Source organism: Crassostrea angulata, chromosome 7 (assembly GCF_025612915.1).
Source record: "Crassostrea angulata isolate pt1a10 chromosome 7, ASM2561291v2, whole genome shotgun sequence".
Classification (NCBI taxonomy): Eukaryota; Metazoa; Mollusca; class Bivalvia; order Ostreida; family Ostreidae; genus Magallana; species Magallana angulata.
In genome coordinates, this window is record NC_069117.1 from 33,345,196 (window position 1) to 33,368,916 (window position 23,721).

The following is a 23,721-nucleotide window of genomic DNA, read 5'->3' on the forward strand; positions in this document are numbered from 1 at the left end:
GAGACAGAAAATGGAAATCGATACATTATCGTTATCTCAGATTACTTCACGAAATGGACCGAGGCATTTCCGATGCGAAATATGGAAGATTAAACCGTAGCTAAGATTGTCACTAATGAAGTAATCTGTAGGCTTGGATGTCCAGCGACAATTCATTCAGATCAGGGAAGACAATACGAGAGCATTCTCTTCACTGAGGTATGTAAGCTTCTCCAGATCCGCAAGACAAGAACCACACCATATCATCCGCAGTCAGATGGTATGGTGGAACGGTTCAACAAAACATTAGCCACTATGCTGAGCGCCTACGTGGATGAGAATCATCGAGATTGGGATGAAAGCATTCCGTTTGTGATGATGGCTTATAGAGCGTCTCAACATGAATCCACTGGCTATAGTCCTAACATGCTCATGTTAGGAAGGGAGGTCGCTACACCTCTAGATATCATGTATGATATGCCTTCGTCTTGGAAAGAAGTACCTAGAAGTGAATGGGTTTGGATAATGCAAGATCGGATGGAGAGAGCACACGCCTTTGTCAGACGTCATGCAGAAGGTGCAATGTTTCGTCAGAAACATTATCATGACATGAAAATGTCCTATGAGAAGTTTAAGGAAGGAGAAAATGTATACGTATACTTCCCCCAGCGCAAAGTTGGATGCTCACCGAAGTTCACGTCATACTGGCGGGGACCGTTCAAGATACTCACAAAACTATCGGAAGTTTTGTATAAAGTTAACTGTGGTCGGAATGGTAAAGACCAGGTTATACATTGTTACCGCTTGAAAACGTGCAAAGCTCAGATTCTGAAAGGAGAGAACGAACTGCAGACCCATCTGGAGAGCAGCACGGAAAGCCAACTTGATGTTCAGTTTGAGTCAGAGCTTATTGATGAGCGTCAGTCAAAAGTAGAGGTTACAGATGAACTAGCTGGGGAATTCGAGTCCAAGCGCAACAGACGTGCTCCAGTCTGGATGAGAGATTATGTGACAGAATAAATACCATCACCAAATACCATACAATCAAAAGAACTGTTTGATTTGTAGATACTTATAAACATTGTAGCTGTACTGTGTTTGTCGAACATTTTGTTTCATTTTACATTTTTTGTTATTTGCATGTGTATGTATTCATGTTCATCCCCAAGAAGGTGCTATACATCCATCACTCATTCTGTACATTATTCATGTTTGATACGTCATCCTTTTTAGAAAAAAAAAAAAAATATATATATATATATATATATATATATATATATATATATATATATATATATATATATATATATATATATATATATATATATATATATATCTATGTTATCGTTTTGTCATGCGAGGACGCATGAAGCAATGAGGCGTGGGTTATGTAACAAATGATCGGGTTTGAGGTTCAGATAATTTTTATATCATACGGGTGTTATCTTTGATGCTAATGGTAATGTGCGAGGATAGTCCGGATGACACTACTATATATAAGAGCACACTCGAGAGATAAGCTGACTCTGTGTTCGGCTGTCAAAGGAGTAGGTACGTTAATACGACTGCACAGTGTTCGTATTGGGTTAATCTTTAAATAGCGCGTTAATATTTACTCGTATTTTATTAACTGAGTGTACCTGGCTGCAGCTTGTGTCGGCTGCAGAGATACAGCCCTGTACTTGTGATATAGGCATAGAGCCTTATCAGGACAGATCTCGCAGGTCTCGAGGCTGAGACCTGTGCCTCGGATAGAGCCCCGGGTTGTAACCCACATATCATCAAGCCTCATCCCTTTTCAATAATTTGTGAATTATTTGTGTTGCATGCTTAAGGATAGGTCATCCTTACAACTATATCTGTATATATTGACTCGTAGTTTTTGTGATAGTTTCATGTCGGTATTCATATATGATTATTAAATAAACACATTCCCCAGGCTGGTCTCAATCACCGAACCCAAAACACGTTACAGTTTTAATTATATAATATAGGATCTTTATATTCAGTATTATTTAACACGGTAAGATAATTAGTTTTAAACATCGAATATTGAGGTTTTTTTCAATTACAATGTCGTAAATAAGTATAAAAAAAATTGATTTAACACTAACGTACACAACTCAATATTTTAATTCATTTATATAATTTCTTAAATTGTATTGACAAAACCAGGAACTTTTAGCGTGACGAGATAGAAATTAAAAATAAATACTAGTTTAAGCACCAATCAATTGTCCAAAGCTACTGCCTGGATCATCGTCGAAAAATCTCGATTGATGATTACAAGTTCGTTTTTAGCTCACCGAGACGAAGTCGGGGGGAGCTTATGCTATACCCTCGGCGTCGGCGTCGGCGTCCGGACCTGGTTAAAGTTTTTGTTGCAGGTCCTGTATCTAACTTATTACTTGTCCTATCTTCACCAAACTTGCATGAATGATGCATCTGGACCTACTAATGGACTTGAGAGACTTGGATGCTGAATCTGGGCCATGAATTTCAGATGCTGGAGGAGGTTAAGGTGTTTGGAGCAGGTTAAAGTTTTTGTTGCAGGTGCCCTTTGATAGCCATTTCTAAGTTACTACTGGTCCAAACTTCACCAAACTTGCATAGATGGTGTGTCTTATGATACTGATGCACCTGACAGGCTTGAATGCTGAATCTGAGCCATAGGTTTCGGATGCTGGATGAGGTTAAGGTTTTTAGAGCTGGTTAAAGTTTTTGGAGCAGGTGCCCTCTGATGATTATATCTTACTTACTACTGGTCCTTACTTCACCAAACTTGCATGGATGGTGTGTCTTATGATACTTTTGCACCTGAATGGCTTGAATGCTGAATCTGAGCCGAAGGTTTCGGATGCTAGATGAAGTTAGGTTTTTCGAGCAGGTTAAAGTTTTTGTTGCAGGTGCCCTTTGATAGCCATTTCTAAGTTACTACTGGTCCCAACTTCACCAAACTTGCATAGATGGTGCGTCTTATGATACTGATGCACCTGACAGGCTTGAATGCTGAATCTGAGCCATAGGTTTCGGATGCTGGATGAGGTTAAGGTTTTAAGAGCTGGTTAAAGTTTTTAGAGCAGGTGCCCTCTGATGATCATATCTTAGTTATTACTGGTCCTAACTTTACCAAACTTACATGGATGGTGTGTCTTATGATACTGATGCACCTGACAGGCTTGAATGCTGAATCTGAGCCATAGGTTTCGGATGCTGGATGAGGTTTAGTTTTTTTGGAACAGGTCACATGTTTAATATATGTAGGTAATAGCACTATTTCAAACTTGCATATATGATCTAACTATAATATAAATGAATGGCAGAGGTAGCTTCAGATGCAGAGCCTGATCTCCATTATCAAGGATGCCTAAAAAATATATCTTAGTTATTTCTGGTCCTAACTTCACCAAACTTGCAAGGATGGTGCGTCTTACGATACTGATGCACCTGACAGGCATGAATGCTGAATCTGAGCCATAGGTTTCGGATGCTGGATGAGGTTAAGGTTTTAAGAGCTGGTGCCCTCTGATGATTATATCTTAGTTATTACTGGTCCTTACATCACCAAACTTGCAGGGATGATGCATCTCATGATACTTGATGCATCTGACAGGCTTGAATGCTGAATCTGAGCCATAGGTTTCGGATGCTGGATGAGGTTTAGTTTTTTGGAACAGGTTACATGTTTTATAGATAATAGCTTGCATAATTGATTTAACTATAACATAAATGAATTGCAGAGGTAGCTTCAGATGCAGAGCCTGATCTCCATTATCAAGGATGCTAAAAATTCTCCTACCTCACTCAAACCTGCTTGATAGATGTGTTTGTTGTTAAATGATTTAACATGATTCCTATGATATAGTATTCTATGATATGATACACTATTGTTTTATATGATACAATGTAATATCATACATTATATTGTAAAAAGTTATATGATATGATATGATATTGTATCAATTTTTTTGTACATTATTATATGATATTGTATTATGATATTGTTATGTATAGTATTGTATATTATTATACAATATTGTAGAATATGATATTGTATAATATATTATTTTATCGAATGATATTGTTTCATATTGCAATATATGATATTGTATCATATGATACGATATTGTAAATTATAATTATAGCATATCGTATGTTACAATATTGTATAATATGATATTGGTTTATATAATATTATTGTTATATAATACATGAAATTGTATTATATGATATTATAAGATATCATATAATATGATATTGTATAATATGATATTGTATCATATGATATGATATTGTATAAAATGATATTGTATTATATAATATCGTACTGTATCAGATGATATTGTATCATATGATATGAAACAATGTTTTATCAAATTATATTGTATCATATGATACAATATTGTGTATCAAATATGATACAATATCATACAATACAAAATTATTCTATATTATACAATATAATATCATATGTTACAATATTGTGATGTATTATGTGATATGATATAGTATCAAATAATGCTATATTGTATTTATATTAGATATTATGATATTGTATTATGTGATTAAATACAATAATGTATAACACGATACAATGTCATATTATATGTTACAAAATCATATTGCATCAATATTTATTACAGTATTATATTGTATTAAATGATATATATTGTAAGTATCATTGGATGCAATATCATATTTTATATTATTGTATTGATAAACATTGTATCTTATAATAATGTATGAAATGAACATAGGATTATCATACAATTTTTTTACATATGATATACGATATTGTGTCAAAACAGTATCCATGAATATCCAAGATCATTAACTATGATTTTCATATCATATGATAAAGGTGGTTTTAAAGGTGATGCCTCATAAAGTTGATGCCTCGTCTCGGTGAGCTTTGTAATCTGTGATTACCTATGTTTCTCTTCATCAACGGGGTGATAGAGGAACTATTCCGAATGATATATCTTTTTAGCTCACCGGAGCCGAAGCGACGTCGTAAACTTTTCACATTTTCATCTTTTTCTCCAGAAGCACCGAGTTGATTTCAACAAAACTTGATACAGAGCATCAATGGTTGGAGAGGATTCAAGTTTGTTGTAATAAATGGTCACACTTTCTTTAAAGAAGAGATAATGATTTAGAATAATTAAAAAAATAATTGTTGGTATATTTCAAAAATCTTCTAAAAAACGATATTGCCAGAAAAGCTGGAACTCATGTTGAAGCATCTTCAGGTAGTGTAGATTCAAGTTTATTCAAAGCATCATCCCCGGGGACAGGGTGGGCGTCAATGGGAAGATCAAGTTTTACATGAGAATATATAAAGAAAATCTTTAAAAATCCTCTTCTCGAAAACCATTAGGCCAGAAAAGCTGTAACTTGTATGAAAGCATCCTCATGTAGTGTTGATTCAAGTTTGTACAAATCATAATCCCCAGGGGTAGGGGAATATGTATTTGCCTTTTATCAACCTCCTACACAATCTGATTAAAATCATATCTTACATGTAGATCCACTCCGACAAATTCGATGTCGCTACAATCTTTACATCGAGTTTGTCGAAGCGGTTCAAAGATCTGATTTTGATCAGATTGCCTCATACCTACAAAAATAAAGAATATAATGTCTCCATATTATCTATTAATTCTTTTACAGTCCAGACCATATTAGAGCAACGGGGGGGGGGGGGGGGCAAGGGCAAGCCCCCTCCCTCCCCCTCCCAATTCATTGATTTCATAAATATTCGAATAGAAAAATAAATTTAGAACGAACTACCACCTACATAGGAAAGCTTAAGATAGATAAGATAGATACGACCCCAGCCTCCATTTCAAAGGATCACTGACAGGATTTTGAAGATTTGCAAAGTGAGTGCTTTCCTTGAATCCCTTCCCTCCTTTTCTTTTAAATTTTGCCTTTTATTATGCTATAGATTTGGAATAGAGGTGAGTGTTGCAGAATTAATAAACTTTGTTCTTCCAAAACTGCCTTCTTTTTTTTTTTATCAAAACCCATGAAATATTCATGTTGATAAGTTGTGCGTACCACGTATTAAAACAAATAAACTGTTATTCATGCAATTTATTTCGTTAGAGAAACCGAACAGTTGTAACAATAAAGGGGAAAAAACCCATTTCGACTGAAATGCACCGAGATCAAAATAAAATTAAAAATATTTTAAATAGATCAGAAGTAGTTTGTACTGCATTACAAAACAAAATGGTAAAAACAATAACATATCCCATTCTACACCCCCCCCCCCAAAAAAAAAACAAAAGAATCTCAGATATGAAATTACCTAATATTTAAGAAATATCGCAGTTTTAAATTTGCATTTCATTTTATAATATACATTTAATGCATTTTCATAGCACGGCACTTTAAAATTGCATTGAAAAGGACATTACATTCTAGTATCAATAATGTCAGATTTCTTTTCAATGTCATCAAAAGCTTCGTTTCTATAGGCTGCTGACGTTTGGGAGCCGTTGCTATTAACCAGTTCTTCCTCTGTTCTATAGCGATACTTTTGAACGAAGCACACGGACAGCATTGGGACCAACAAACACGCTGCAGCAACGGCACCTCGTATGAAATTATTGGTGTACTTGTCCAACCAGTGGTGGAATTTTGGTCCAGACAGATTCAAACCGCGCAAAACTCGTGTTCGCGTGGTACCGTCTGCTCGCCGGATTTCGCAAATGTAAACACCGCTCATTTCCCGTGTGATGTTAGTAACCTGCAGGATGTAGCCGCGGATGTTGAATTTGGTGACAATTTCATAATGGCGACCATCCGCCTCTGCAGGTATCCCGGATGGAAGGATCCAATGGCCGATCTCCGGTGCCGTGATGTTAGTGGTCAGGTCGTCACAATATAGGTTATGTGAGTGCCCCAGAAAAGATTGTAAAGTCCATTCCAAAGAGGACGAACCAGATCCGTAAAGAGTTATTAAAAGAAATGCACGGAAACACACTGCAACATGCATGTTTTGGATTCAAGGTGGATAATATCTTCCTAGCTTTGTTGAGGCACTTTAACTATTGAAGTTTTGCTGTCTGATTAAAGTTTTGCGGACAAACGTTTACTCGATCGTGCTTGTGCATACAAGATTTCAGAGCTTACAGTGTTACTGAAGACGTCGTGACATGGCGACTGTTTGCAAAGTGTCAATTTACCTACATACTTATCGATGTGTTTATTTAAATAAAAAAAAAAGAGCTAGCATGCATGAAAAATTATATGGACGGTCCGAACTGGCCGGTTATGGAGTGAGGGGTAGGGGCAAGCGTTGTAGCATATACTTTTTCTCCTTTATAGATCTTTTCCTTCGGATTCACACCCCAACTTGACCCGGAATTATTAGGCCGGCATAGAATTTCCCATTGGAAGGATCGACGTTATTGTTTAAAGCAACATTGTAGTAAACTAATTGTCAAAGTACAGAAAGTATAATTAAATTACAATAAATATGATATCAAATATCGATTTTTAAAAAAAAATGTTTTCCCCTGATCAATAGATAAATAATAGAATAAGATTTACAATTTTTCTATCATTTATGGGCAAAACACATGGAATCAATTCCCCCTCTTAAAAAGTTTGCTTTTCAAAGTGACCCCCCTTAATCCATTTTCAAAATAAATTAATGAATAAATTCATTAATTTTTTTAATCATCATAATATTCATAAACTATTTCCATCGTTTTGTCTATCAAAATTTTTAGGGAACATAATTTCACGGTTATTTTCTGATCAATTTTCCCGGGAAAATCTAACCCAGGCCTCTTTCCGGGGGGGAAACAACTACTGTGGACTAATGGGGCGGGGTGGGGTGGTTATTAAACAACAACAGTTTGAAGTTGTACAGTCTATAAAAAAAACCCAAAAAAACCCCCAAAAAAAAAAAAAAAAAAAAAAAAAAAAACCAAAACAAAAAAACAAACCAAAAAACCGTGATAATCAAATTTGCGACTAATTTTCTCACATGTTGGTCGTGTAAGATGAGTAAGTGCAACCGTGGACTCTCCACCACCCTTTTCCCAAAGGGTTTTTAAAATATCTATAGAAGAGATCATGACATTGTTCCCTTTCTGAGTTGGATCGTCAAAATTATGTAAACTATGTAAAAACAAATACATGTTTTGGCCACAGCACTTGTGACGTGTAGAAAAAAAAACCGTGAATATGTTTATTGATATTCGTGTATCGCATCAAAACCTGCAATAATGGACAAAATAAAAATGTAGAATCGAGGATCTTTCGGGTTTTCTTTTTTTTGGGGGGGGGGGGGGGGTGGGGGGGTGTTCGGAAATTAAAAGACCGTTCGGTTAGTTTCGAAGTTTATATTTTTAAATGCTATAAAGCTTCCGCCAGGTGGCGTAACGTGACTTCCTTTTATCCACATCATCACAGACTTTCAACATGGTAAGAAAACTTTGTGTGAATTTGATCCAATGTGTCACTGTTTGGTAAATGTAAAAGTAATTATAAATAGTTACGATCGAAGGAAATCAGTTTTTGGCTGTACTTGATATACACAGTGCGTACTTTTAAGAATTTCACCTGCCGCATAAATGATTAGACACTGTGGTCCTATGTTCTTACATTTAACGTTTTCAGTGAAGATTTGAAGAAATTTAATGTGATATATCTTTTATTTGCATTACAGTCTGTTTAAAAAGAAATGTTATTCGTGAATTAGTAATATCAAATGTAAAATGAAAGTACTTGGATAGTTTTAAGACCAACATATGTTGTATGTGTCATATTGAATGTTTCACAGTGTTTTTATATGATACGTGTACACATTCAATGATCTTTTACTAAAGATAGACAGATTTATAAGATTGATAAGATCAGGAATCTTTCTAATATTTAGTATATCGCATACATGTACACATATTAACTTATAAATTAATAGTTACATACTCAAAATGTAATTCATTTTATTACATGTAGGTTGTCTTTTTTTTAAATGCAAATTTCTTTCACAATTACCGAAGAGTTCTTCATTATCCATGAGACTTTTTATAGTGTACACTTATAAAGTTGAACTTTTTAGATGGAATTAATTTCACGAAGCCTCATTTAGATCTGAAACTGAAAATTTAGGAAATTTAATGATTTAACCTCTGTTAATGTTAACCCCAATGTTGTTTTTTCTACAAGACCTTATTTTGTTCAATACTGCTATTTGCTTTGTGTCACAACACAATTTATAATGTCTAATGATGTGGAAAATGAATCCCATTCAAACTGTACAAGTAATGTTATATCTTCCCTACTGAAAAGTTTGTCAGTTTGACTGATACAGGCACAGGTTACAGTGTTTTATAATTTTGAACACTTTGAAAATACAGAATTTTAACTTTTTTCTCTGTTGAGTGTCTTATTGTGATTTAAATATTAGATAACCTTCTTTAATCCTTATTGTTAAAAAAATTCTGGGGGCAATTTGCCCAAAGGCAATACAAGTAGAATTTCAGGAAGTTGTTTACAAATATGCCTCTGGATAAATAGATCTAGTGTAGTTTTCAAAATTTCTAGTAAAGCTAGCTAAGTACAGGGACAAATACATGTGGTTTGAATGAAAGGCTTTACTCATTTAGGAAAATAGGGAGAACTTATCAAAATGGTAATTATTTAATTATAAATTTAACTTTGCGATAGATGTAAATATAAATTATACTTAAATTTATATCCAAAATAAACCCAAACTTTTTAACACAATTGTCAGATGAGGTTGAAAAAGTGAAAAAGATTTGTTTTTGCAGCAACATTTATGAAATATGAAAAAGCTGTGTTCACATGTGTTTTTATCTTCTGTTGCAGCCAGCACCAGCAAGTTCCACTTCAGTAGGAGCAGGGCGTAGTCCGTCCTCTAAATCTGTCAGTCCTCGATCCGGTGGCGGGTCAACAGTCAGACAGAGGTAAAGTTTAAAGAAATTTGTTTTAAGTAGAGTTGTAGGTTCGCAGAACTGTTTCGTGTTGATATTTGATATGTTAGTTTGCCAATGCTTCCTATTTTCTACTGCTTCTTGTTTAAAATGTAATTTAATGGTTTAAACAAGAAAGGACTGTTTCACAATCTGGCTAGCTGCTAGGTTGAAATGTAGAAAACCAATTTGGTGTGCATGAGGTGACCTCTAACAAATTGAATTCTTTGTAATATAATTTGTGTCCAATGATATAAAACTACGTCTACAGTGTAAAAAAAAAAAAAAAAAGAAAAAAAAATAAAGGCCTATCACAGGTTCATTTATTTAAAGTGTGATATTTCTTGACACAGGAAAACCCCATCTTCAGGTGGTGCCAAAAAAGCAGTAGCAGGTGGTGGCAGTGGTGCTGGAATGTGGAGATTCTACACAGAAGACTCACCTGGAATTAAAGTGTAAGAATTAGAATCAATGCATTTGATCTTAATTTTTAAAGTGTGTTCAAAGTAGATTTTTGTGGACCTTTACATATTCATACAATTCTGATCCAGAAATGAGACCAGAAAAAAAATTTGGTACATGTGCTCTTATTAATATTTCTTAGCTTATTTCACTGATTTTCTGTTGGAACTACTTAGACCAACGGAATATTGCATGCAATTGAAATAATGCATTGGTTTAACTTTTAAAACAGTTAATACCTCAGTGAATTTTTCGTCTTCATTTTGAAGAAAGATTTAGATCATTTCCATTGTACCACAATGGATATTGGAGTTAACTTTGCCAGTATATGTAACTAAATACATTAGGCACATAGGCAGTGTAATAAAACATATTGTTATACTTTCATGTTAAATACTGAAATCTGATTGGTTAAGACGCAGTTAATAATATTTACTATTACCCTCAGCGTTAGCAACGCACTTAGCAACGGGTAACATTAAAAAATGTTACATGCGCGAAAATTATGCGCGTACGGTTCGCTGTAGAATTCACGTTATTCCTATATAAAAGCAGTAAAATTTTCTTAAAAATTTTAAAAAAGACATTCAGTATAACAAAATAAATAGTGCCTGTTTGGGAGGATAACAGTTGAAATTGACACCCCTCGAAAACCATTGTCAACCTCCGCTTCGCGTCGGTTGACAATGGTTTTCTCGGGGTGTCAATTTCAACTGTTACCCTCCCAAACAGGCACTATTTATATAATAGGGCTCAATGATCATTACCATTCTTAGACTACACACACACACACACACACACACATACACATATATATATATATATATATATATATATATATATTGATCTTAAGAGGAAGAGCTCAATATATAGATATAGAAAATTGTTATACTTTCATGTTAAATACTGAAATCTGATTGGTTAAGACGCAGTTAATAATATTTACTATTACCCTCAGCGTTAGCAACGCACTTGGCAACGGGTAACATTAAAAAATGTTACATGCGCGAAAATTATGCGCGTACGGTTCGCTGTAGAATTCACGTTATTCCTATATAAAAGCAGTAAAATTTTCTTAAAAATTTTAAAAAAGACATTCAGTATAACAAAATAAATAGTGCCTGTTTGGGAGGATAACAGTTGAAATTGACACCCCTCGAAAACCATTGTCAACCTCCGCTTCGCGTCGGTTGACAATGGTTTTCTCGGGGTGTCAATTTCAACTGTTACCCTCCCAAACAGGCACTATTTATATAATATCAAATTCTAAAGCCAATATGAATGAAATTTTTCTGTACCAAATAAAACTGTATGGCTTAAATACTGTAGATTCCTAATTAAAAGCAAGAAATTAACATCCATGTAAAATTGTGAGAAGCACATCTCACAAATTTTAGAACAATCTCACTTTTATTTTTTTAGACATATGTAAACTACATGAAACTATGATTAAAATTTGACATTCATGATTAAAGTTGATGGGTTTAGTGGAAAACAGGTGAATCGCGGAATTAAGTACTCGTGTGAAATAAGGATTCTACAGTATTTGATGGTTAATTTGTTGACCGGCAAGCCTTCTGAATGATGATTTAAAAATGATTTCCATTTGTTTTCTTTTACAGAGGCCCAGTTCCAGTTCTTGTAATGAGCTTGATATTCATTGCCTCTGTGTTCATGTTACACATATGGGGAAAATACACGAGGGGTTGAAGGCCAAACAGAAATAAACAACAACAAGAAATTATTCAGCAAGTAAAACATTTCCAGGGAGTTATGTCATTGACTGCATCATGTTTTTGAAAAAAATGGAATAATACAAACTCAAGATACATTTCATGCATTATTTTTTTTTTTAGGAACGTTGTTTTTTCTTCATATTTGAAAATCGGGATATACCGGTATATATTTATATATACAATGTATATCTTGTTGAAAAATGACATTGTTGTAAATTATTGTTTTCTTTGACGTTTTGTGAAAGAGCAATGTGAGTATGTGAGATAATTGTGTAGAAAATAAAGATTTTATACCATAATTGATTTTGTATCTGTATTATTGAAAACGCTCTATGTGCAAAAGAGTGGTGGATTATATAGGAAGATACATTTGCCAATGGCATAAAAACCAATAGCAATTCAAATCAGCTGAATATATTATATTTAAATGAATTGCTTTTTAAAGGGATCTAGACATGATTTTAGATGAAAATTTTATTTTTCATTTTTATGTATAAAATGGTTTGTGCATTTTGAATGATTGACCAAAATTTAAATGTTAGAGGTCAAGTTACAAGCGAGATACAGAGGAAAGACAAAGCTCAAGTCTTATAATGAAAAGTAAAGAAATTGGCATTCAGAAGTTGGAGTTCTATTCGCTTTTCGCTATTCACTATTCGAATAGCAAATAGAATTCTGTGGTCGGTTCGCTATTCAAATTACCGTAAACATGCTAATAAACGAAAATTCAAAATTTCATATAAACTTCCCTTTTAAATTGAAAAAATGGTTTTATAGTAAAAATTATTACTTCCTCAACGAATCTGAACATTGACATAATGGTCACGGCCATTAACAGGCTTAGCTAGCCTGGCGAAAATCGGAAATTTCGTATAATACAATTATAACGGGATATCTTTCGAGGGGCTGGGTAACACCCTGCATCCCATATTTGGGCCTTCATATTTGGTGGGGATGGGGCCCCGGGGAAGCCCAGTCGACCCTCAAAAGGAATTGGGTTTACACGGCCATTAACAGGCTTAGCTAGCCTGGCGAAAATCGGAAATTTCGTTTAATACAATTATAATGGGATATCTTTCGAGGGGCTGGCTAACACCCTGTATCCCATATTTGGGCCTTCATATTTGGTGGGGATGGGGCCCCGGGGAAGCCCAGTCGACCCTCAAAAGGAATTGGGTTTACACGGCCATTAACAGGCCTAGCTAGCCTGGCGAAAATCGGAAATTTCGTATAATACAATTATAATGGGATATCTTTCGAGGGGCTGGCTAACACCCTGTATCCCATATTTGGGCCTTCATATTTGGTGGGGATGGGGCCCAGGGGAAGACCTGTCTCTTGTTGTTATAGGGTTTAATATTAAATTGAAAATAAATTATATACATTTTATATTACTTGTCGCATTGTAATTTGAAATTCATTCATTTCATATTGATGTGTGATTATTTCTTTTGTCTTTGCTAAAATTTGAGATGTTCATTCATTTTAAACTTTAGGTTGAAAAGGGGAATTTTTTTTATCTGTGGAGGAAATGTGAAGCAGATACTGGTCGTACTTCTGTTTTATTTTTCAGCGGATTTTTTGAAATTGGTTTAAACTGGTTTAAATGTAGGGGAGATATGGTCAGGACTCTTTCCAGACATTGCAGAATAAAAAATGTACAACTTACATAAAACATTTACTAAAACAGCCATGGTCGATCTCAGAAGTTTTTGAAGATTTGTCCCATTTTCGCTGTTTTTGATATACGTAGGTCCCAATATACTCTCTAATCCCCGGCAATTCCCATACACTACGACAGGATTTGCAGCTATATCCATGTAAATATTCAAGAATTTATTTGATATCATACACTTTCCCTCCGAGTGAGATTTCATGTTCTGACATCCCCCACCCCCCCCCCATTTCCATTATAAAATCGAAAGTGAAAATTAAGTCACAGTTTCGCATCGAAAGTGTTGCATGTCAGTTACATATAGACATGAGGTCTTCTATCCACAAAATAAATGAAATAGATATTCTAGGAATTTATACCCCTCAAATACCCAACCAAACCTCACATTTACCCTTTTTTCTAAAATTTGACGGGTCTTTCCTGCGAAACCGTCCCACGCCACCTAAATAAACAAAATATCCGTTTGTTGATATGACAGTCGAGCTCACCTTCAATATCTAGAAGAAAAAAAACGCGCAAGACACAAAATTGCTTAATCTTGTTTATTTCCTAATCAACGTTATGCATCGGATCCAAATAGTTTATAAATAAGCAGCAATGACCCCCACCTCACCCCAACACCTGAAATATGCATTTCCTTCGACCAATTACTCAATGTTTTACAACATTTTATGTAAAGGAGGCGGTGTATATATGACATTAAGTAAATTACATTATATATATTTTTTAAAGATACCAGAGAAAAACCAACTGTACCTTGAGTGGGCAACTATATCTATATGCGTATACCTAGAGTGAGGGGGTCGGCCTCCCCCTCCCCCCCCCCCCTCCTTTTGGGTTGAATTTTCTTGATCTTGAAGGCATTCTCTCTCTCTCTCTCTCTCTCTCTCTCTCTCTCTCTCTCTCTCTCTCTCTCTCTCTCTCTCTCTCTCTCTCTCTCTCTCTCTCTCTCTCTCTCTCTCTCTCTCTCTCTCTCTCTCTCTCTCTCTCTCTCTCTCTCTCTCTCTCTCTCTCTCTCTCTCTCTCTCTCTCTCTCTCTCTCTCTCTCTCTCTCAATCCGCCCATGAAGATGATTGAAAATTTCGCGCTTCGCCAGAACAAATGTTCCCACTCTTTATCTACATGCAAAATGGTGATAGTTTTAGAGAACTGAACCTATGTTCCGGCAGCACAATGTCAAATAATGTACAACATCAATGACTAGTATATGTATGCATTTATTTGTATATAACAAATTATTGTTAAATGGAGAAAAAAAAACAATCCAGGAAAGGTGTGGCTTGATTACAGCCTCCCCCCCCCCCCCCCCCCCGAAATATACATCATTGGCAGATCAGATAAATTACTCTTTAATCTTTTTTTATAAACAATTAATTTATTTGACCGAACATATAGCAAATTCGTCAGAACTTTAATTATTTTTTTCTTCATTTGGTTCTAGGCTATTTCACGCCGCAATACATTACAAACCATATTGTGTATTGATCATAAAGGGTCCTAAAAAGGTTAACAGGAAAATTGTATAATAAACATTCATAATGTACAATCAACACATCCACAAGATGGAACAATTGTATGATTGAAAGGTTACGGATATAAACCACATCATCCATGTACAGTAAAACACGGTTATGATTAACAAAGTGCCAGTGAGTGATTTTGCCTCGTTATAACCGAAAGTCGTTATATTTGTCAAATTTACAACGTGTTATTTAGTCACGGGGAATGAAAATCACTTCACTGTAAGCGTCAATTCATTATAAGCGTGTTCTCTATAACTGTGTGTTACTGTAGATCTGTATTCTTTATACATGTATGTATATCTATAATTTAAATTTGTACACTTTAAAACAACATTATTTTAAAACCACTATTATCTATGTAGCACATGCTATAATATGCATTACTACGCAGCGCAGCCAATACCGTTTTTCGGTCACGCTATAAGACACGCCCATTTTGTGTCACTCATGTTTTATGACGTTATTGGGTTTTAGGGTTTTAGGGTTCAAAATTGATTCGTTATTGTATCATAGACAGACAGTTGAAAATAGAAATATGTCAAAATACATACAAAATTGAAATAATTCATCACCTGTTGAAAAATTTATCATTGTCTCCGAAATGCAAACTGATCATGAGGCAATGTCCTTTAAATACATTCTATGTAAAGGGAAAGCTTTCGTCTCGGCAACTACCAGGTTTAATTTCACACTCGTACAAATTTCTTTTTCAAGCCTTACTTATTTGATTAGTAGATAGTAAGTTTCGACTTGGAAAAAAATAGAGTAGTTACAGATTTATGATATTTTAAACAAAAGAAAGTCTCTCGCGGTTCAGCGGTATTAGAGCCCAAAACAAAGCATTTAATGTTCTGTAAAGAGGGGAACAAGCTTGTTGGAAGTATTTGCATTATTGATAGTATTTCCATTCTTTCTCCGACAAATGAGAGTGACCGTTGTTATTTTAATTCTGGTTATCGGATGGAAATCATTGACTCCTTCTGGATGCGACACCAGTCCATCGTAAATTAACTTCCAGCCTGAACCTATCTTTGTGGACTAAGAAAAATGTAGATAAAGTATCTTGTCCAAGGACACAACACACAGCAAATGGCCACATCGGGGCTTGAACCGTCGACCTTTTTATATTTTCATATAACACTAGCTCACATAATATATAATAAATCATATAGCATATACATCGTTATGAAATGACACACCGTGTGAACTCCGGGATATGTATATTGAGAGATAACTCAAGTCGAACAAAGACCCATATTGATTTAACTATTCGTTGACCTTTGCTCACGGGATTAAAGAACATATTACGTAACATATTGTTTCGTTATCGATTTTGTACACTATAAAAAGCACGTAGCAAATGTTATTACATGTAATACCCAAAATTATTAACCTCTGTTCACTTTCAGAGAGATGGCGCTGACTTTTAATATCTAATATAAACAAGTGTTAAGATGACTGTTGTGATAATTGTATGATGTGAATGTCCTTACACATGTATATATTCAGAACAATAACTCCTTCTTAAATGTCCATCGATTTCACCAAGTACCACATTTTGACAAAAGAAGATATGAATATGTAAGTCACTTCCTACAATACTTTTCCCATATAGCAATTTACATCATATTTGCCACTTCAAATTGCTATTTACACACATGTCTGTAAGTCATGTAAACCAAATTCCAATTGATGGTAGACTGGACAGCCGATATTCTAAGTATACCTATATCATACTAATTTCTATTTTCGCCAGGCTAGCTAGACCTGTTAATGGCCGTGTAAACCCAATTCCTTTTGAGGGTCGACTAGGCGTTCCCGGGGCCCCATCCTCACAATTAAATGAAGCCCCAAATATGGGATGCAGGGTGTTAGCCAGCCCTTTGAAAGAATTCCCATTATAATTGTATTATTGGAAATGTCCTATTATTCGCCAGGCTAGCTTAGCTTCTTAATGGTCGTGTAAACCCAATTCCTTTTGAGGGTCGACTGGGCTGTCCCAGGGCCCCATCCTCACCAAATATGAAGGCCAAAATATGGGATATAGGGTGTTAGCCAGCCCCTTGAAAGAAATCCCATTATAACTGTATTGTACGAAATGTCGCATTTTTCGCCAGGCCAGCTAAGCCTCTTACTGGTCGTGTAAACCCAATTCCTTTTGAGGGTCGACTGGGCTGTCCCTGAGCCTCATCCTCAACAAATATGACGGTCAAAATAAAAGATACAGGGTGTTCGCAAGCCCCTTGATTGAAATCCCATTATAACTGTATTATAGAAAATGTCACATTTTTGCCAGGCTAGTTATGCCTCTTACTGGTCGTGTAAACCCAATTCCTCTTGAGTGTCGACTGGGCTTTCCCGGGGCCCCATCCTCACCAAATATTAAGGCCCAAATATGGGATACAGGGTGTTAGCCAGCCCCTTGAAAGAAATCCCATTTTAACTGTATTGTACGAAATGTCGCATTTTTCGCCAGGCTAGCTAAACCTCTAACTGGTCGTGTAAACCCAATTCCTTTTGAGAGTCGACTGGGCTGTCCCGTGGCCCCACCCTCACCAAATATGAAGGCCCTAGCCAGGCTAGCTAAGCCTCTTACTGGTCGTGATCATTATGTCAATGTTCAGGGTAGGTCAGCAATAAAAAATTTTTACTATAAAACTATTTTTTTCAAATAAAAGGGGAAGTTTTCTTGAAATTTTGAATTTACGCTTATTAGCATGTTTACGGTAATTTTGAATAGCGAACTGACCACAGAATTCTATTCGCTTTTCGAATAGTGAATAGCGAAAAGCGAATAGAACTCCAACTTCTGAATGCCAAAGAAATTATTATTTCTTTGACAAAATAACTTGTGGTTAACAAGATAAACTGATTCAATGTGTTCGTAGATAATTTTATTGACAACAAAAAGCAACATTATTTTGGAACTTTAACCAATACAAGACATACGTATGTAAACAATAACACGACTCGAGCTTTGTTTACAAACCTCTGTAACTCTTGTAACTCGATATTTGACATTTTTTTTGACAAAGCATTTAAAACATCCATATTGACCATTCTAGATGTTAAAAATAAATTTTGAAAAAGAGCTCAAATCGTGTCCTGATCCCTTTAAAACACTAATAAACACTAATTAAAATATTCAGAAAAAAAAAACAAGAGGCCCATGGGCCACATCGCTCACCTGAGCAACAATAGGCATGATAAAATCAGCTTCATGGAGTCATAATACAAAATATCTGGACAATGTGGTATAATACATGTAGATCCTGTATTAAAACAGAGTTGTCGAAATTTTTTTTATCACTGTCAGACATTTGGTCTGACACAATAAAAGGTTCTGTCAGACCAGACAATGTTCTGTCGGACCAGAAACGTGTATTATTGTAAATAAATTGTAAATAAAGAAAAATGAATCAAAGAAATAATTTTATTTGTTATGAGTACAATTTTATAAATATTCCTGTGCCTTTGATTATCAGTCTTGTTTATTTTACCCTTACTTTTATAATTTATTTCTTTCTTTTCTGAGACGACATTATTTTTAACTCTCTCACTGGTACTCTCTGTCTTAATGACACTTTATACAACATCAACTCTTGTTTAAAAATCTTGAATAAGGAAGACCCCCGTGGTCTTCACGAGTTCCAAGATGGCTGATAAGCTGACCGAGCGTGGCTGCACTATAAAGATGAAGTACTGTATCATACTCTTGGAACTATCAAGGATCATTGTTCTCGTAAAATATTTTTAATATGCCCGGTTTTGTGACTTATTTTTTCTACTAACACGATCGACATTGTCGCCCTTGCTGTTTATATGACCTTCACCTCTGTATTCCGATCTCGACTGATAAAATTAGCATCATGCCCGATATTTTCAATCGGTCTTTTGGACCGACGGTTTCCATAAAGTTATCGGTCCAGACAAATTTCAACCGGCCTTGCCGACAGGGCTGACGGTTTTCGACATCTCTGTTAAAAAAATCAGTTCCCACTGAATATTCTTATATTTATAATTAAGTCCCTTTTTTAACCTGATGATTTTATAGTTATATCACATTCAGCAATGCAGTTCTCAAAAAGACCATAAACAATTGTTTATATACAGGATATAAACCTACATCAAACTCTGAACCCCTTGTGAGGCCCAATAATCGTCCAGGGGCAAAAGTTTAAATAATTTTAAAGAATCAGCAATATGTAAAAATGCTTGCATATAAGTAAAAGCATATATAATAACATTTCAGTTCTAGTGAATAATTAAAATGTTTTACTTTGTACAACTGGATCCCCAATGTGGCCCGACCCTACTCCTAAAGATTTGTTTTGAATAAATTTAAATCTACACTATGTGAAGTTGCTTTCACTAAAGTTACAGCTTTTCTAGGCAAATGTTTTTTTTTGGAAAAATTAAAGGATTTTAAAGAATTACTCCATATATTCCTATGTAAAAAGTTGACCCCCATTGTGGCCTCATCCTACCCTCGGGGGTCATGATTTTCACAACGTTGAATCTTCACTACCTGATGTTGCTTCAACATCAGTTTCAGCTATCCACGCCTAACAGTTTCTGAGAAGCTTTTTGAAGATTTACAATGTTAAAATTCAACCCCTCATTGTGGCCCCACCTAACCCCAGGGGTCATGATTTTCACAACTTTGAATCTACACTACCTGAGGAGGATGCTTCTACACAAGTTTATGCTTTCCACGCCTAAAGGTTTCTGAGAAGAAGATTTTTAAAGCTTTACTCTATATATTCCAATGTAAAAAGTCGACCCTCCATTGTGGCCCCACCCTAACCCAGAGGGTCATGATTTTCACAACTTTGAATCTACACTACCTGAGGATGCTTCGACATAAGTTTCAGCTATCCACGCCTAACAGATTCTAAGAAGAAGATTTTTAAAGATTTTACTCTTTATATTCCTATGTTAAAATTCAACCCCTATTGTGGCCTCAATCTACCCCTGAAGGTCATGAATTTCACAACTTTGAATCTACACTACCTCAGAATGCTTTCACATAAGTTTCAGATTTCCTGACCAAATAGTTCTTGAGAAGAAGATTTTTAAAGATTTACTCTATATATTCCTATGTTAAAATTTAACCCCTTTTGTGGCCCTACCCTACCATCGTGGGTCATGATTTTCACAACTTTGAATCTACACTACCTGAGGATGCTTCGACATAAGTTTCAGCTATCCACGCCTAACAGATTCTAAGAAGAAGATTTTTAAAGATTTACTCTATATATTCCTATGTTAAAATTCAATCCCTATTCTGGCCCCAATCTACCCCCAAAGGTCATGAATTTCACAACTTTGAATCTTCACTACCTGAGAATGCTTTCACATAAGTTTCAGCTTTCCTGACCAAATAGTTCTTGAGAAGAAGATTTTTAAAGATTTACTCTATATATTCCTATGTTAAAATTTAACCCCTATTGTGGCCCTACCCTACCATCGTGGGTCATGATTTTCACAACTTTGAATCTACACTACCTGAGGATGCTTCCACACTAGTTTCAGCTTTCCTGGCCTTATGCTTCTTGAGAAGATTTTTTGAAAAATTCTCGAAAATTTTCAATAATTCCTAATTATCTCCCCTTGTAAAAGGGCGTGGTACTTAATTTTCACAACTTTGAATCCTCTTAGCCTAAGGATTCCTTGTGCCAAGTTTGGTTGAAATTGGCCCAGTGGTTCTTGAGAAGATGTTGAAAATGTGAAAAGTTTACAGACGGACAGACAGACAAACGGACGGACAGACGGACGCAAAGGAAAGCTATAATCCCCTCCGGTAAAAACCGGTAGGGGACTAATAAGAAATAGTATCAAATTATATACAACATACATGTAATATGTAATATATTGATACAATATCATAAATACAATATTCAATTGCAACTTCTCGGGCCTTTCCGGCAGAGCACAGAAAAAACACCTCAAATTTATGACATAAGCGTCTATGACAACCCCACTTTTTTAAAAAAAAACTTGATGTAAATACAATACGTTTTACAATGTTGAGATGTGAGCTAAACATCATTAAATTCAATGACATACCCTAAAATCTACCACAGAAGACACGTGCAAGGCTGCCTAGCTGATACTTAAATTGATGGGAAGTGACTCCATTTTGTGTAAAATTCTAACATCTGGTAATTTTAATACATTCGAGGTGTTTCCCGAGCTCTGCCGGAAAGGCAGAGAAATTGGGATTAGTACAATATTGTATCATATCATGTTACATTATCGTATCATATTAAACAATATTCTATTATATGATTCAACATCATTTGATATAATACAATATCATATGATACAATTTTATAAAATGATACAATAGTATTATTTATTAGGTTAGTTACTGATTCACTACGGAAATAAATTGGGTTGATCAATCTCATAGATGGCGAGGCGAAGCCGAGCTGTCTATGAGATTGATCAACCTAATATTTTTCCGTAGTTAGTCAGTAACTAACCTTATAAGTAATATTGTTTTCCCGAGGACTATCAAGCGACATATTTATTCAAAAATAGCGATGACCTACGCAAAGCCATGTACAAGATGCCTAACATCTCGTCCAATTCAATCATTTAAATTCTTCAAAATTTTCAATCTCACCTTTTAAATACTCTTTAAAAATCTTTGCTTCACCCATGTTTACTTACAATGTTTTGTTGCTATTCAATTTTTAATGTTTTTTTCCCCTTTCCTCTGCAGTGATTTTAGGAAATTTCGACGCTGCCATTTTGTTCTGCTCCAGACAAAACAATGTGACTTCAATATTCTAAGGACAACTACTCTAATTTTAAAGAATTTCAAAGGGCAACTACTCCAAATACTTTAAGAACGTACGGCATGCGGTTTATGTATTAAATACTATGAAATGTCGAAATGAGTTAGCGAAGCATCGACAAATGACCACCAAATTGCCTAATATTATTTCTCACAGAACAAATATAGAGATTATATGAGGCAATCACGTGCTATGTTTAAACATTACTATAATGAAAATGTGACATTTCAGTCCAAGGGAAAACAATGTGTCATATGATACAATATCATATCAGATGATACAATATCATGATTTAATACAATAATATATTGCATTATGTATAATATGACAAAATATTATATTGAATTATGATAGAATATTGTGCTGTTACGATAGGAAATATTGTTTTTTCCCGTCGGGTTCGAAATTCTATTAATTTCTAGGGTATTATATATTTGACTTCTTTACTGAAGAGCGTTAGTCCGTGCAGTTTTACCGCCAATGTTACTGTAGTTTGCAGTCAGGTCACAAATGTAAGTTTACAAATTATTTGCTGTTTTAATCAAAGTTTACTAATTATTATATCAATTCTCATTTGTTATAACATTCAAGTCTTTTCTATGATACCGTAATATTTACATCTTAACTGAAGTTTTTATAAGTCTTGATAAAGTTGCATAGTATTGTAACGAGTAAACACATGTAATTATAATTTGTGTATTGCATTAATGTTAAACATTTATAGTATTTTCTGTGTTTGCGGAACATGCTTTTTGGGTAATGATATATGTACTGATATTTTTTCCTTTCTGTAATATTGTAGCTTCTTACCATACATACACAAGTACGCACGCACAAATAAAGTGGATAAGAAAAGTGCTCACTGAATTGCGTTTGGGTTAACTATGCACATGAAGGCAAAATAAGTGTGTTATATAGTAATTTATTGATAGATGTTGTATCATACAGTAGAGTATGAAATTTACATATAATATGATACAATATTGTAATATAATATGATATTATACAATATTGTGTCAAACCACACATTAATATACAATAATTTTAATAAAGATCAATAACTATGATTTTCATATAACATGATAAAGGTGATCTCATAAAGGTGATGCCTCATCTCAATGAGCTCTGTAATCTTTGATTACCTATGTTTTATTTTATTTGTGGCATGAATGAATCAGATATATTTTGACAAACCGTCAAACTGCCAAACCGGCTCAATTCATTCACCTAAAAGTATTTTATTGTTGTCGAATTCTTGAAAATTTGTGTCAGTTGGTAATGAAAAATTGACCTTAATGTTTCCACTGGTTTTAGTTTAGCAGTAGAAAAAGCAATTGAAAGAAAAACGATGCCCCATTAATTCTGATATTTCTCTTCCTTATTTTTCCAAACCGGCTCAATTCATTCACCTAAAAGTATTTTATTGTTGTCGAATTCTTGAAAATTTGTGTCAGTTGGTAATGAAAAATTGACCTTAATGTTTCCACTGGTTTTAGTTTAGCAGTAGAAAAAGCAATTGAAAGAAAAACGATGCCCCATTAATTCTGATATTTCTCTTCCTTATTTTTTCTTTAATTGATTTAA

General features: G+C 34.7%; 2 protein-coding genes across 2 annotated transcripts; one reads left to right on the top strand and one right to left on the bottom strand.

Moving 5' to 3' along the window:
* Positions 1-6,063: 6,063 nt before the first annotated feature.
* Positions 6,064-7,085, bottom strand: LOC128155938 (uncharacterized). Its single transcript, XM_052817838.1, has one exon. The coding sequence runs from the start codon at positions 6,983-6,985 to the stop codon at positions 6,401-6,403; it is 585 nt and encodes a 194-aa protein (XP_052673798.1). The 5' UTR covers positions 6,986-7,085; the 3' UTR covers positions 6,064-6,400.
* Positions 7,086-8,313: 1,228 nt separating this feature from the next.
* LOC128155502 (protein transport protein Sec61 subunit beta-like) lies at positions 8,314-12,434 on the top strand. The gene is made up of 4 exons (XM_052817239.1): positions 8,314-8,424; positions 9,832-9,929; positions 10,289-10,390; positions 12,020-12,434. Exons 1-4 carry the CDS (start codon positions 8,422-8,424, stop codon positions 12,105-12,107), a joined length of 291 nt encoding a protein of 96 aa, XP_052673199.1. The 5' UTR covers positions 8,314-8,421; the 3' UTR covers positions 12,108-12,434.
* Positions 12,435-23,721: the final 11,287 nt, after the last annotated feature.

Bases quoted from the DNA above. Each gene is read 5' to 3' on its own strand.
- LOC128155938 (XM_052817838.1), bottom strand. From the start codon at position 6,985: ATGCATGTTGCAGTGTGTTTCCGTGCATTTCTTTTAATAACTCTTTAC.
- LOC128155502 (XM_052817239.1), top strand. The intron at 9,930-10,288 runs GTAAAGTTTAAA...TTCTTGACACAG, and splicing joins GGGTCAACAGTCAGACAGAG to GAAAACCCCATCTTCAGGTG. The intron at 10,391-12,019 runs GTAAGAATTAGA...TTTCTTTTACAG, and splicing joins GACTCACCTGGAATTAAAGT to AGGCCCAGTTCCAGTTCTTG.